This window comes from Periophthalmus magnuspinnatus, chromosome 24 (assembly GCF_009829125.3).
Source record: "Periophthalmus magnuspinnatus isolate fPerMag1 chromosome 24, fPerMag1.2.pri, whole genome shotgun sequence".
Lineage (NCBI taxonomy): Eukaryota > Metazoa > Chordata > Actinopteri > Gobiiformes > Gobiidae > Periophthalmus > Periophthalmus magnuspinnatus.
Genome location: NC_047149.1, coordinates 204,413 through 220,209, shown reverse-complemented (window position 1 = coordinate 220,209; position 15,797 = coordinate 204,413). Strand labels below are relative to the sequence as shown.

The window sequence follows — 15,797 nt, the reverse complement described above, 5'->3', positions numbered from 1 at the left end:
TTAATCACAGCATACTTAAAGGACTGAGGAACGTAGCCATTTTCTAACGACATATTTATTATGTTATGGATGGAATCTATTATTAGGGGGAGGGCTTCTTTGAGGAGTCTGATTGGAATAGGGTCGAGCAAACAGGTTGATGGTTTTGACGACATGATGACTGAGGTAATCTCCACCTCATCAACAGGAGTAAATTTATCTAATATTAGAGGATCCATGTGGCATATTGGTATTACAGACTGGATTTGCTCAGAGCTGATTTTTGGAGTAGCTTTGTTGATTTTGTCTCTAATGGTTGTAATTTTGCAATCAAAGAAGTGAAGAAAGTCATCACAACTAATGTTCGAGGGGATAAGAGACTCATTAGCAGTGTGGGAGTTTGTCAGCCTGGCTACAGTGCTGAACAAAAATCTGGGGTTATTTTTGTTTACTTCTATTAGATTTGAATAGTATCTAGTTCGGGCTTTCCGCAGAGCGGCCTTATAAGTGAGCAGGCAGAGCTTCCATGCCTTCAGAGACTGCTCAGAGCGTGAGCGGCACCAAAGCTTCTCTGTGCGTCTTACATGTTGTTTGAGTGTCCTGAGCTGTAACGTGTACCATGGAGCCGGAGGTCTTGGTTTAATGCTTTTCTGTTTTAGCGGAGCTACAACATCGAGAGCAGATTTTAAGGTGAGCATTGTTCTGTCAACCAATTGATCAGTGACAATTGGATTAAAATTATTGTCATTGTCACATGACATATCTTTCAGTAATGGCTCAATAATTTCTTTAAACTCTGTAACCAATTTATCTGATAATGTTCTTTTCATTATAGTTTTTTTCTGTGGGACTGGATAGTCTTTTAGTATAAATTGAAAGGTAATTAAGAAATGGTCAGAGAGTATAGGGTTTTGAGGAAGGACAATTAGATCATTAATCTCAATACCGTAGATTAGAACGAGATCTAGAGTGTGATTGTGACAGTGAGTCGGCTTATTCACACTCTGGGTGAAACCGATCCCATCCAGGAGCGCGCCAAAAGCATTACTGAGGCAATCACTGCCGTTATCTACATGTATGTTGAAATCTCCAACTATAACAATCCTTTCCCAATTCAAAACTAAACTTGAAATGAAATCAGAAAACTCTGTCAGGAAGTCGGCATATGGACCAGGAGGTCGATAAATTATTATAAATATATCAGCTTTTTGGTTTTTCCAATTGGGGCACGTAATGGAGAGTGCGAGGCTTTCAAAGGAGAGGTAAGTATAGTTGGGTTTGGGGCCGAGAATTAGACTGGAATGAGAGATGACGGCCACACCACCACCTCGACCTGTGCTCCGGGCACTCTGAAAGTTCATGTGACTTGATGGTGTAGATTCATTTAGTCTAACATAGTCATTTTCCCGAAGCCATGTTTCAGTTAGGGCTAACAGATCAATATTAAGGTCACCAATTAGCTCATTTATTAAAAGAGATTTGGAGGAAAGAGACCTGATGTTTAGCAGTCCACATTTTACACACTTATCATTTTGTTTATTTGCGGCACATTTATTTTTATTAAGTTATGAGATCTGACAGCTTCCTTGTCAGAGTTTAGAGGTGTTTTTTTTGTGCTTTTTGTACGTGGGGCACATACAGTCTCTGTCTGTTTGGAGCTGTTCCCTCTGACTAAGCTGTGCTTCACTGGTCTAAACTGTTCCCTAACGTCACTATCACTGTGCTTCCCTGAGCTATTCTGCGTGCTAGTCTTACCTGGTCAATCTAGACCAGCAATCATATTCTGAGCTAACAGGGCGGAGCCAGCCTGCGTGGGATGGATGCCGTCTCTACGTATAAGCCTAGGCTTCCCCTCAAATGCCCTCCAAGTATCTATGAAGACGACACCATTCTGTGGGCACCAACTGGTCAACCACTGGTTGACTGCTGAAAAGCTGCTGTACATTTCACAATTGGTATAGGTTGGGAGGGGGTCAGAGAAGTACACGGACTCCGACATTGACTTAGCCAATTGACAGACTGCAGCTATCTGTAACTTAACTTAATCACCTCTGACTGACCGCGCCGAGTATCGTTACCCCCCGCGTGTATAACGATCCGGCGGTACCTATTCTTACTTTTCTTTAAAAGCCTAAGATTCCCCTCGATGTCACCCAGTCTGGCTCCAGGGTAACACCGCGTGGAAGCTGCAGGCAGTTCCACGTCCCTGACTATGGAGCTCCCTATGACTAAAGTGTCCCGGGTCCAGCTCAGGGGAGCAAACCTGTTCTGGACGGGGAGCTCTCTACTCTCAACCCTGTGTCCCTGGTCTGCTACAGTCCTATTCTCAGCCCTGTGTCCCTGGCCTGTCCTAGGCTTTCTTCTAACTGTCACAAACCTGTCCTGGTCTGATTCCGGCTGCACCGGTTGCGCTGGGGGGCTAGTCTCGCTAGTTACGCTAAAGCTACTGCGGTCCGCGGTCCCTACTGCTGCTATCTGACTGTAACTCGGGGTCAGAGCCTCCAATGAGCGGATCCGCGTTTCTAACTCTGAGATCCTGGCCTGCAGGACTGCCACTACACTACACTTAATGCAACTGTCCCTATCATCGTCAAATAAGCCAGGGTCATCACTCCACATATGGCAACCAGGGCAGGGAAGAGCGAGAGAAGAGGAGGAAGGTTTAGCCATGATGCTAGTCGGCTAGGCTAGTTCCGGCTGAACCGAGAGATAGAGGGGCTTAATCCACGAAGTGCGGAGCAATAGGTGCTGAATGAAACTTCGGTGGTTTAGCGAAGTACTCAGGCACTAGTGTAGATGTTAGAAACTGCTTTTAAAACTGTAAGGATTCGTGGATTAACAATTTCAGGAGAGAGATGCTAGATATGCTAGATATACAACTCGCAAAACAGAATGCACTCACCCGGAAATGACGTCAGCAGTCCAGTTGCACTACATCAGACTTAAAAAAATATATATTTAAATGTAGGTACAAATGAAAGGTTTTAGTGATGTCCCTGTGTTACTCCTGATTCTGTTTTAGACAAAGCTCAGTTCCAAATGTCAAATGGTTCTGAACATTCAATCATTCCATCCATCCATCCATCCATCTTCTTCCGCTTATCCAGGGCCGGGTCGCGGGGGCAGCAGTCTAAGCAGGGACTCCCAGACTTCCCTCACCCCGGACACGTCCTCCAGCTCCTCCGGTGGGACCCCAAGGCGTTCCCAGGCCAGCCGAGAGACATAGTCCCCCCAGCGTGTCCTGGGTCTTCCCCGGGGCCTCCTCCTGGTGGGACATGCCCAGAACACCTCCCTAGGGAGGCGTCCAGGAGGCATCCTGAGCAGATGCCCGAGCCACCTCAACTGGTTCCTCTCAACGTGTAGGAGCAGCGGCTCTACTCCGAGCTCCTCCCGTGTGACCGAGCTCGTCACCCTATCCCTAAGGGGACCCGGCCACTCTGCGGAGGAAGCCCATTTCAGCCGCTTGTATCCGCGACCTTGTCCTTTCGGTCATTACCCAGAGCTCATGACCATAGGTGAGGGTAGGAACGTAGATTGACCGGTAAATCGAGAGCTTCGCCTTTGGGCTCAGCTCCTTCTTCACCACAACGGACCGATACAGTGACCACATCACTGCAGACGCTGCACCAATCCGCCTGTCAATCTCCCGCTCCATCCTTCCCTCACTCGTGAACAAGACCCCGAGATACTTCTTCCTCCTTCTCCTTCACTTGGGGCAGAGACTCACCACCCACCCGGAGAGAGCAAACCACCTTTTTCCGGTCGAGAACCATGGCCTCGGATTTGGAGGAGCTGATTCTCATCCCAGCCGCTTCACACTCGGCTGCAAACCGCCCCAGTGCCTGTTGCAGGTCCTGGCTCGAAGAAGCCATCAGGACAACATCATCTGCAAACAGCAGAGATGAAATCCTGTGGTTCCCAAACCAGACCCCCTCCGGCCCCTGGCTGCGCCTAGAAATTCTGTCCATAAATATAATGAACAGAATCGGTGACAAAGGGCAGCCCTGGCGGAGTCCAACATGCACCGGGAACAGGTCTGACTTACTGCCGGCAATGCGAACACAGCTCCTGCTCCGGTCATACAGGGATCGGACAGCCCTTAGCAAAGAGCCCCGGACCCCATACTCCCAGAGCACCCCCCAAAGGACACCGCGATGGACACGGTCGAATGCCTTCTCCAGATCCACAAAACACATGTGGACTGGTTGGGCATACTCCCATGAGCCCTCGAGGACCCGATGGAGAGTATAGAGCTGGTTCAGTGTTCCACGACCAGGACGAAAACCACACTGCTCCTCCTGAATCCGAGGTTCGACTATCGGTCGGATTCTCCTCTCCAGTACCCTGGAATAGACCTTACCGGGAAGGCTGAGGAGTGTGATTCCCCTGTAATTGGAACACACCCTCCGGTCCCCCTTCTTATACAGAGGGACCACCACCCCGGTCTGCCATTCCACAGATACTGTCCCCGACCGCCACGTGATGTTGCAGAGACGTGTCAGCCAAGACAGCCCCACAACATCCAGAGACTTGAGGTACTCAGGACGGATCTCGTCCACCCCCGGAGCCTTGCCACCGATGAGCTTTCCAACCACCTCAGTGACTTCAGCCAGGGTGATGGACGAGTCCGCCTCTGGGTCCCCAGTTTCTGCTTCCTCCTCGGAAGACGTGACAGTGGGATTGAGGAGATCCTCAAAGTATTCCTTCCACCGCCCGACAACATCCCCAGTCGATGTCAGCAGCTCTCCACCCGCACTGTAAACAGTGTTGGTGAAGCACTGCTTCCCCCTCCTGAGGCGTCGGACGGTTTGCCAGAAACTCTTTGAGGCCGTCCGATAGTCCTCCTCCATGGCCTCCCCGAACTCCTCCCAACCCCGAGTTTTTGCCTCTGTGACTGCCCGAGCCGCGGCACGCTTGGCCCGCCGGTACTCATCAGCTGCCTCAGGAGTCCCACGAGCCAACAAGGCTCGATAGGACTCCTTCTTCAGCTTGACGGCATCCCTTACTTCCGGTGTCCACCACCGGGTTCGGGGATTGCCGCCGCGACAAGCACCACAGACCTTACGACCACAGCTACGAGCAGCCGCATCGACAATAGAGGTGGAGAACATGGCCCACTCGGAGTCCATGCCTCCAACCTCTCCCAGGATCAGGGAGAAGCTCTCCCGGAGGTGGGAGTTGAAGACCCCCCTGACAGAGGTCTCCGCCAGACGTTCCCGGCAGACCCTCACAATGCGCTTGGGCCTGCCAGGTCTGTCCGGCTTCCTCCTCCGCCAGCGGATCCAACTCACCACCAGGTGGTGATCAGTTGACAGCTCAGCCCCTCTCTTCACCCGAGTGTCCAAGACACGCAGTCGGAGGTCAGATGACACGACAACAAAGTCGATCATCGACCTCCGACCTAGAGTGTCCTGGTGCCACGTGCACCGATGGACACCCTTGTGCTCGAACATGGTGTTTGTTATGGACAAACTGTGACTAGCACAGAAGTCCAATAACAAAACACCGCTCGGGTTCAGATCGGGGAGGCCGTTCCTCCCAATCACGCCCCTCCAAGTGTCACTGTCGTTACCCACATGGGCGTTGAAGTCCCCCAGGAGAACAACGGAGTCCCCGGTTGGTGCACTGTCTAGTACCCCTCCCAGGGACTCCAAGAAGGCCGGGTACTCTGCACTGCTGTTTGGCCCGTAGGCCGACACAACAGTGAGAGACCTGTCCCCGACCCGAAGGTGCAGGGACGCGACCCTCTCGTTCACCGGAGTGAACCCCAACACGCAGCAGCTGAGCTGTGGGGCAATGAGCAAGCCCACACCAGCTCGCCGCCGCTCCCCGCGGGCAACGCCAGAGAAATGGAGAGTCCAACCCCTCTCAAGAAGTTGGGTTCCAGAGCCCGAGCTGTGCGTAGAGGTGAGGCCGACTATATCTAGCCGGTAACGCTCAACCTCCCGCACAAGCTCAGGCTCCTTCCCCCCCAGCGAGGTGACATTCCACGTCCCCAGAGCTAGTCTCCATGCCCGGAGATCCAGTCGTCGAGGTCCCTGCCTTCGACTGCCGCCCGGATCTCTTTGCACCCGCCCTGCATGGCTCCTCCCGCAGGTGGTGGGTCCACGGGAGGACGGCCCCACGTCATTCCTTCGGGCTGGGCCCGACCGGGCCCCGTGGGGAAAGGCCCGGCCACCAGGCGCTCGCTGGCGAGCACCCACCCCAGGCCTGTCTCCAGGGTGGGGCCCCGGTAACGCCAGTCCGGGCGACGTAACTGGCCTTGTTCTTTGACTGTTCATGTAGGGCTTCTGAACCGCTCTTAGTCAGACCCGTCTCCCAGGACCTGTTTGCCATGGGTGACCCTACCAGGGGCATGAAGCCCCTGACAACATAGCTCCCAGGATCATTCGGGTGCTCAAACCCCTCCACCACGTTAAGGTGGCGGTTCGGGGAGAGGTTCAATCATTCCATCAAAGATCATACATTCTGATGTTAAACTATATCTTTAGAGGGTTTTTGAAGAAATTTGTATCAATAAGCAGATTTTTACAAAAATGAAGGTGTCATAATGCAGGTGGATTGGACCAGAGATGCAGGACTCGGGAAAAGGTTTACAGTGTTTATTTACAATAAGTGACAAATTGAACAATAATGAAGGTAGATCTGGCGAGGAGCGGTGGGCGAGATGCAGTCCAGGGTCCCGGGGCGGAACGTGGAGTGGGAAGGAGACGACGGTGCGGGCAATACAGGAGCAGGGAGCAGAATGTGAGCCAGGGTCCGGGGTCGTGGAGTGCAGGAACGGAGACAAGGCAAGCAAACAGGTTGCTGGTGCAGACGGGCTTAATCTGGGAGACATGGAAGGTCGGGTGGATGCGGAGAGAAGGGGGAAGCTGGAACTGCACCGCAGACGGGTTGATCATTTTCGTGATGGGGAAAGGACCTAGGAAGCGAGGAGACACTTTACAGGAGTCCGGGAGGGGAATGGTCTTAGAAGACAGCCACACCGACTGACCAGGTCGGTAACTGGGAGCAGGGATGCGGTGTCGCTCTGCTGCCGTCTTGGTGTGCACCCCAATTCGGAGGAGTGGGGCTCTAGTTTTCCCCCAGACCCTGCTGCAGCACTGGAGGTGGTGCTGAACTGAGGGGACAGCCAGGTCTTTCTCTTCCGACGGGAAGAGCGGGGGCTGGTAGCCAAGGAAGGCCTCAAATGGTGACATGCATGTAGCCGAACTGACAAGGGAGTTGTGGGCGTACTCTATCCAGGGCAAGAAAGTGTTGAAGGGTTGGAGGACACCACGCACCGTAAGGCCATCTTCAGGTCCTAGTTGGCTCGCTCGGTCTGCCCGTTGGACTGGGGATGAAACCCCGACGTGAGGCTCACGGACGCGCCCAGGCCCTCGCAGAAGGCGCGCCACATCTAGGAGGTGAATTGCGTGCCTCGGTCGGACACGATGTCGGACGGGATACAGTGGAGACGGAAGACCTGGTGGGTGAGGTGGTCAGAAGTCTCCTTGGCAGTGGGAAGCTTGGGCAGGGCAACGAAGTGAGCAGCCTTAGAGAAGCGCTCAACAATGGTGAGGATAACGGTGTTGCCCTGGGACGGAGGAAGACCGGTCACAAAATCCACCACCACATGTGACCATGGATGCCTCGGGACGTGAAGCGGATGAAGCAGACTAGACGGCGGCAAATGGGAGGCCTTACCCCTGGCACACACCTGGCACGCGAAAACGTAGCCCCTAGTATCCTTGTCGACGGTGGGCCACCAGAAGTGTTGTTTCAACAGGGTGAGTGTGCGGTTGATTCCGGGGTCACAGGCGAACGGGTAGCAGTGGATCCATTCCAGGACCTGGGAACACACAGGATCAGGGACAAATAAAGTGTCAGGTGGGCCATTACCTGGGTCAGGGTTGTTCCGTTGGGCCTCCCGGACCAGGTCCTCAATCTCCCACGGGATGGCCACTACGACTCGGGAGGACGGAATGATGGGCTCCGGGGCGGTGGAACTCTCCTCCTGGGCGAACTGATGGGACAGGGTGTCGGGCTTAACATTGCGAGTCCCTGAGTGGTAAGTGAGGGTAAAATCAAATTGACTGAAGAACAGGGACCAACGGGCTTGGCGAGAATTAATACATTTAGCTGACTGAATGTACGAGAGATTTTTATGATCTGTCCATACCAAAAAAGGTTGCTCCGCCCCCTTCAACCAGTGGCGCCATTCCTCCAGGGCGAGTTTAACCACTAGCAGTTCACGATCCTCCACATCGTAATTGCTTTCTGCACACAACGATTTAAGAAGCCACATGGAAAAAGGCATGGGAGAGGACGGCTCCCACGCCGGTGTCCAATGCGTCTACCTCCACGATGAAGTGGCGAGAGGGGTTGGGCTGGTGCAGGATGGGGGCGGAGGTGAACAAGCTTTTCAGACGATCAAAGGCTGATTGGGCTTCAGGGGACTAGATAAACTGCTGGGAAGAAGTGAGTTTAGTGAGGGGTGAAATAACACTGCTAAAATCCCAGATGAACCTCCTATAAAAGTTGGCGAAACCAATGAACCATTGGAGCTGTTTACGGTTACTAGGAGTGGGCCAATTGGTAACCGCCTTAATCTTTTCTGGGTCTGCTCTCACCTGGCCCCGTGCTACAATAAACCCCAAAAAGCCAACCTCCTCCGCATGGAACTTTTCTGCTTTTACATACAGTTTATTCTTGAGGACATGGTGCTGGTGGTCCTGCGGAGCCTGGGAGAAAATAAGAATGTCATCTAGGTAAAGAAATATAAAACGGTTCAGGAAGTCCCGAAGGACGTCATTAATTAATGCCTGGAAAACTGCGGGAGCGTTAGTCAGACCAAAAGGCATTACCAGATATTCAAAATGGCCTAGAGGGGTTTTGAAAGCGTTCTTCCACTCATCCCTCTCCCTAATGCGCAACAGGTGATAGGCGTTCCGTAAATGCAATTTGGTGAAGAAGGTGGCTCCATGAAATGGTGTGAATGCAGAGTCGAGGAGTGGAAGGGGGTATTTATTTTTAACGGTGATGTTGTTGAGACGTCCATAATTGATACAGGGACGCAGGGTCTTGTCCTTTTTGGCCACAAAGAAAAACCCTGCGCCGACAGGAGAGGAGGACGGGCGGATGATGCCAGCAGCCAATGAATCCCGGATGTACTGCTCCATTGTCTCTCGTTCAGGTTTGGAGAGATTGTATAAACGGCTGGCAGGTAAGGGGGCTCCAGGCAAAAGGTCGATGGCACAGTCATAAGGGCGGTGAGGAGGGAGTGAGAGCGCCTGACTCTTACTAAAAACCTCCCTCAGGTCATGGTAGTCCGGAATCGAGGAGAGATCCGGCGCCTCGGGAGACTGGTCGAAAGTGGAGGTAGCCCCCCTAGCAGGCAACAGAGCAGATTGGAGGCAACAAGCGTGACAAGAGAAGTTAAGTCCCTTTAAAAATACAGCTTTTAAGGTGCTGTCAGTCCAACCCACCTCTGCGGCAAAAGTCCAAAACTCTATAGTATAGTCCGCTACCGACTTAGATCCCTGGGTCAGGCTGAGCTGGCGGGAAGCAGCATCCGCCTGGTAATGCGGGTGGTCAAATACTAGTTTAAAATCCTTCAGAAAGTCCTCAAAGTTTATCTGGTTTAACACAGTCTTAGCAAATTTAGCCTCTGCCCACTGGAGCGCTCTCCCTCTTAACAGTCCGCAGATAAAGCGAGTCTTTGCAGCGTCAGACATAAAGCGGGCTGGGCACTGCTGAAACATAGACATGCACTGAAACAGGAAGCCCCAACAGAGGCTGGGCTGACCTGAATAGGGGTCCGGGTCCGTGCCCCTTGACTCCAGGGGGCTCGATGGTGCCGTGGCCCTGGTGGTGGTGGTGGTGATGGCTGGAGCCGAGGGCGCGGGAGCGAGCAGCGTGGTGACTTGAGTGTTTAGTTGAGCCACCTGCTGGGACAGAGAGACTGGTTGCACTCCAACAGAGTCTGAATGGTTTGGTCATGTTGTCCGATGATTATTCCGTGGTGAGAGAACGCCTGGCAGAGCGAGGGATCTGACCCCAGGTCTGCTTGGTCCATCTTTTGGCCAGATCGTTCTGTCGTAATGCAGGCGGATTGGACCAAGAGATGCAGGACTCGGGGAAAGGTTTACAGTGTTTATTTACAATAAGGGAGGGGAAGGAGCAAGACAGGAGGCAAAACAAGAAGCAGGAATAACATGAATCATGACAGAAGGTGAATTTGTGAGGAAAAACGTAGCCATACGTAAACACTGGGTTTTGCAGAGGTTTTAGGGTCTTAAAACTATGAAAACAGCACTTCACACAAACACCTATAAAAACTGTACACACAAGCACCTATAGAAACTACACAAACACCTATAGAAGTTGTACACACCAGCACTTATAGAACCTGTACACACAAACACCTGTAGAAGTTGTACACACAAACACCTATAGAAACTGTACACAAATACCTATAGAAGCTGTACACATGATCACCTATAGAAGCTGTACATAAACACCTATAGAAACTGTACACAAACCCCTACACCCAACACCTAGAGCAGTGGTTCTTAACCTTGTTGTAGGTACTGAACCCCACCGGTTTCATATCCAAATTCACGAACCCTTGTTTATTGAAAAAAAAATAAAATAAAAAAAAAAAATATATATATATATATATATATATATATATATATATATATATATATATATATATATATATATATATATATATATATATATATATATATTTTTTTATTTTTTTATTTTTTTATTTTTATTTTTATTTTTTTTTTTTTTTCAAATTCAAGACATATGTGTGTTTTACTGGTGCACAAAATGAACCGTGCATTAACATCACTGTGTTCAAAGAATAAAACCAATAAAATGCATGAACTCACAACAAATTACATATATACCTTTTTACAAAGACATGACCTTTTTTTAATTCTACCACACTGAAATTATTGAAATTTTGAACCTTATGTATTTCAACAATGAACTTATTGTATTTATGCTATTTATTATTTTTAACATTTTAACACACACCCATCACCTAATTTCCATCAGGCTACAGGGTCAGCAACCTTTAACACGCAAAGACCCATTTGGACCCAGTTTCCACGGAAAATAAAACACTGGGAGCCGCAAATACTTTTCTACACGTGGCAGATAAATATGCGCTTGTGTGATGAGGTGGTCCCATCGAGGAGTGATCAGAGACAATGACACCCGCAGTGTGATTATGTCTAGTCTGCTCCACAGTTTCTTTCAAAAACTCTAAAGGCTTATCTTTTAATCCCAGGTACTTAGTCTCCATGTGCCAAAGCAGTTTTGAAGGTTTCATTGCCTCATTTGCTTTCTCCGCATGTTACGCAGAGCGGACTCTGCACATGAGACTCACCTGTAGCGACAAACCCATATTTAAGTAATAATAATGCCTTACACTTGTAATGCGCTTTACAGGCTTGTCAAAGCCTCTGAAAGCGCTACACTATAGTCATTATTCATTCATTTCCACACTTGGTGATGGTAAGCTACTATTGTAGCCACAGCTGCCCTGGGGCAGGCTGACGGAAGTGAGGCTGCCAATCTGCGCCATCGGCCCCTCCGACCACCACTTATCATTCACGCACACACCACTTTCATACTAGGCAATGTGGGTGAAGTGTCTTGCCTAAGGACACAATAACAGAACTTGGTCCGAGCGGGACTCGATCCTCTGACCATTGGGTTGGGACCAACACTCTAACCACTGAGCTGCTGTCGCCCCTTTCGCTCGTCCCTCATGACGCGCTATTTTTGTGTTTTGTTTTTATTTTGATTTATCATGAGTGCTAAATTCCTCTCTCTATTCTCTCTCCACATTTTCTGGTATAACATTTTTATATCGGTTAAAAAAATAAAAAGTAAAACACCATCTGAAAATAAAGAATTACAAAAATAAGAAAAAAATGATAAATCCAAAATCAAGTAAATCTTCATGTAAATGAGGTCGTATGAAATGTATATTTCATAAAAGTTGTGAGTCTGCAGTTTGAATAAAGTTGGTCTGAAAGGTCGAACAGGACTTACTGAATCCCATTGAAATGAATGGGAAAATGGCTGGGCTCATTGGAACTTCAACATCATTGTTTGCACTTATTCAAAAATATGACATTTTTCAAAAACACCTACACTAAATTTAGACCCCTCCCACCATCTAGAACCCTCCTACCTTCTAAACCCCTTCCACTCTCTAGACCCCTCTACCTTCTAGACCCCTCGCACCTTTTAAGACCCCCCATCTCCAATTTGATCCGGTTGAGACCATGGATTCATTTGATGTGACCTCTCTTTTCACTTGTATCCCCACATCAGTAGAGTTGAAGGCAGCAAAGAGGAGGCTACTGCAGGATACTAAGCTAAAAGAGAACAAAACTGACACCGGTCCAAATCTGCAAACTGCTGGAAATTTGTCTTAATACCACATATTATCAGTTTAGAGGAAACTTCTACAGGCAAATCCGGCCTGTGCCATAGGCTCACCGGTCTCTGCTATTATGGCTAACTTATACATAGAACAGTTTCAACAGGAGGAATTGGCCTCATTTCCAGGCACTCTACTCACACATTGGTATTGACATGTGGATGACAACTGGACTAAAATCAAAATTCAGGATCTGGAGCCTTTTACTGCACATATTAATGCTGTGGATCCAAGCATCAAGTTCACACGGGAAAAAGCCAAAGAGAACAAACTGGCCTTCTTAGCTTGTGCAGTAACAATAGAAGAGGACAGGCGACTCCGGGTAGAAGTCTTCAGAAAGCCTACACACACTGACCAATACCTGCTATTTGATTCACACCATCCACTGCAGCACAAACTCAGAGTGATCCATACACTACAACACAGAGCTCAAGTGGTGCCCACAAACACACAGGGAAAAGTGAAGGAGGAGCAACACGTGGAAAAAAGCCCTCTCTGCTTGTGGATATCCAAAATGGGCCTTCAATAGATCTGAGAGAGCTAAAAAAACAGCACAACAGAGAATCTGAACCCAGGAGCCGTCCCTTACACTGCGGGTGTGTCTGAAAAATTTCAGAAAATTTTCAGACAGTATGAGATTTCTGTCTTTTTCAAACCCACAAACACTTTAAGATGAAAACTGGTTCACACAAAGGACAAAACCCTGAACCATAAACAAAGTAATGTAGTCTACTCCATTCAGTGTAGTGAAGAGTGCACTGAGCGTTACATTGGAGAAACTAAACAGCTGCTCCATAAGAGGATGTACCAACAACAGCATGAGAGTTCCTCTGGACCCCAGTCCACCGTACATCTCCATCTTAAAGCCACTAACCACTCCTTTGAAGATAGTGATGTTCAGATCTTAGCCATAGAAAAGAAATGGTTTGAGAGGGGAGTTAAAGAAGCTATTTTTGTTAGGAAAGAGAATCCTTCCTTAACCAGGAATGGGGGCCTGAGACATAATCTCTCCGCCATCTATAACTCCATCCTCAGACCCAGAACAATGAGAACAATAGCAGGGTCGTTAGGGCTGAATAGAGTAGTTTCAGCTGAAACTAGAGACAATAGCTGTTTACAGTTTCAGTGTGGTTAGTCCCTCCCCTCAGATAGATATAAGGCAGTGGCCACCAGCATTCTGACCAGAACTGAAGAAGCAGCTTGGATGAGCAGTGAATTGTCTTTACTCCTACAACAATTTGTCCAGTTAACAGATTTAACTTCGTCTTTTGCTATGGATCAGACCTGGACGACTGAGGGTTTACGCAGATCAGCTGAAATGCAGAGATACATGGCAGGTGATTATTTACTGAGTTGTTGTCTGTTTGTGCCATAGGAGCTCGGAAACTAAAAGTCTCGTCTTCATCAGAGGAGGAAGAACCCGCCCCTCCCACTGTCCCCATCCAATCAGAGGATGACCCCTATCAGACCTGGACCAATCACAGCGCAGAGATCGCCAAGTATGTGGTCCTGTTTTAGTTCTGTTTTAGTCCTGTTTTAGCCCTGGTTTAGTCTTGGCCTAACTGGACTTTGTGATCCTCAGACTGAGTCAGGACTTGGCTAAAGACTTGGCAATCTTGGCAAGAGAGATCCATGATGTCGCCGGAGACGTAGAGACAAACTACACTTCCCAAGATGCACCTGGAGCCACAGTCTGCACCACTGAGGAGGTGGGACCATTTAGTCTTGGTTTAGTCCTGATTCAGACCTAGTCGCCATTTAGTCCTGGTTTAGACCTGATTCAAAGCTGGTTTAGACCTACACATGCCAGATTCTACACATGAATCATCATTATGAATCTGGAGCAGCTCAATCTTACTCCAAACAAACACAAAGCAGCTTTTTCTGCAGTTTGACATAAACAAAAGCCTTCTGTGAAAATAGAACATCTGTAGAATGTCTGTGGAACTTCTGCGGATCATCTGTTGATTGTCTGTGGAACGTCTCTGTCTGTATGTCTGTCTGCGCTGCTATTTGTATGGGTTTGTTTGTCCTCACAAACCGCCATGTTTGTTTTAAACCTGCTTTAGAACTAATTTACTCCTGGTTCAGTCCTGGTTTAGACCAGTTTCATTCCTGGTCTAGTTCTGCGTTCGACCTCTTTTTTTCTTTTAGCTGGTGCAGCAGGTCCCAGACGCTGGCCTGAACTTCCAGAAGCTTCCCCCAGGGGACGCCTCTGAGTCACAGCTGAACTTCAACATGAACCAATCAGCACGCAGGAGACAAGAGGTGAGTGTTCACAGGAGCTCATGTGGTGATGCCGTTTGTCAACATCTTATCTGGCGTCATTGCCTGATTTGTCCTGTTGTTCACACTAAGCATGCCCAGATCCTTTGGTGCTGCTCACGGATGTGGGACCTCTTCAAAATTATGTGCGTCCCACAGTCACCAACCTTGGCGTCACCATAGACAGCGATTTTAAATTTGACAAGCATATTAATGGCATTTTAAAATCTAGTTTTTATCATCTGCGGCTTTTATCCAAAGTCAAACCGTTTTTATCTTTTAAACTTTTTGAACAAGTCGTGCACGCTTTTATTTCTTTGCGCCTGGACTACTGCAATGCACTTTATTCTGGCATTTCACAATGCCAGAATAAAGTGATGTCACCCACACAGTTTTATGAAATGTGCTATATAAATAAAGTGGATTGGATTGGATTGAAGTTGCTATAGTAACCGTGCTCCGGACACAACTCATGTTTGAGAGTGATTTTTGAATATAAAATGTTTGACTGATTTGCCCTGTGCCCTCCACTCTGACCCGCCCCATTCTCTCTATGCCCCTTCACCCTCTCTATACCCCTCTCACCCTGTTGGCAGGCCTTGGCTCTGCAGTCTCTCCTGTCTCCTGTGAGTGACCTGAGCCGCTGCCTCAGACACAGCTCCGAGTCTCTGGTCCTCAGTCTCAGGTCGGTGCCTTTAGTCCTGGTTTAGTTCTGTAGTCCTGGTTTAGTCCTGTAGTCCTGGTTTAGTCCTGGTTTAGTCCTGGTTTAGTCCTGGTTTAGTCCTGGTGTAGTCCTGGTTTAGTCCTGTAGTGCTGGTTTAGTCCTGTAGTCCTGGTTTAGTCCTGGATTAGTCCTGGTTTAGTACAACAGGAAGCCTTATTATGAAATTCTCTTGCGTTTTATTGTGAAAGTGTCTCTTGTGTTTTATTGTGAAAGGACCTTGCTCCAGACCAAGTCCAGTCTCTGGGACGAAACTGAGGCCAAGATCAACAGAGAGACTCAAGTCCCTGAAGACCCGAGCCAAAACCAGGTCTGGATCTCAACCAGTTTAGAGAGGTCTAGGGTTTAGGATGGGGTCGGTCATAATACTTGTCCATGACA

The 15,797-nt window shown here is 48.9% G+C and overlaps 2 protein-coding genes across 2 annotated transcripts in view; one reads left to right on the top strand and one right to left on the bottom strand.

The window, feature by feature from the left end:
- Positions 1–15,797, bottom strand: part of smpdl3a (sphingomyelin phosphodiesterase acid like 3A) — a 70,830-nt gene that overhangs the window by 16,085 nt on the left and 38,948 nt on the right. The window lies entirely within an intron of this gene.
- LOC117393144 (centrosomal protein of 170 kDa protein B-like) overlaps positions 1–15,797 on the top strand; it is a 48,137-nt gene that overhangs the window by 30,028 nt on the left and 2,312 nt on the right. Inside the window, exons 19-23 of the mRNA XM_055232373.1 lie at positions 13,806–13,929; positions 14,013–14,139; positions 14,585–14,698; positions 15,292–15,380; positions 15,633–15,726. Coding sequence (XP_055088348.1) covers positions 13,806–13,929; positions 14,013–14,139; positions 14,585–14,698; positions 15,292–15,380; positions 15,633–15,726 — 548 coding nt within the window. The remainder of the gene's footprint in view (positions 1–13,805; positions 13,930–14,012; positions 14,140–14,584; positions 14,699–15,291; positions 15,381–15,632; positions 15,727–15,797) is intronic.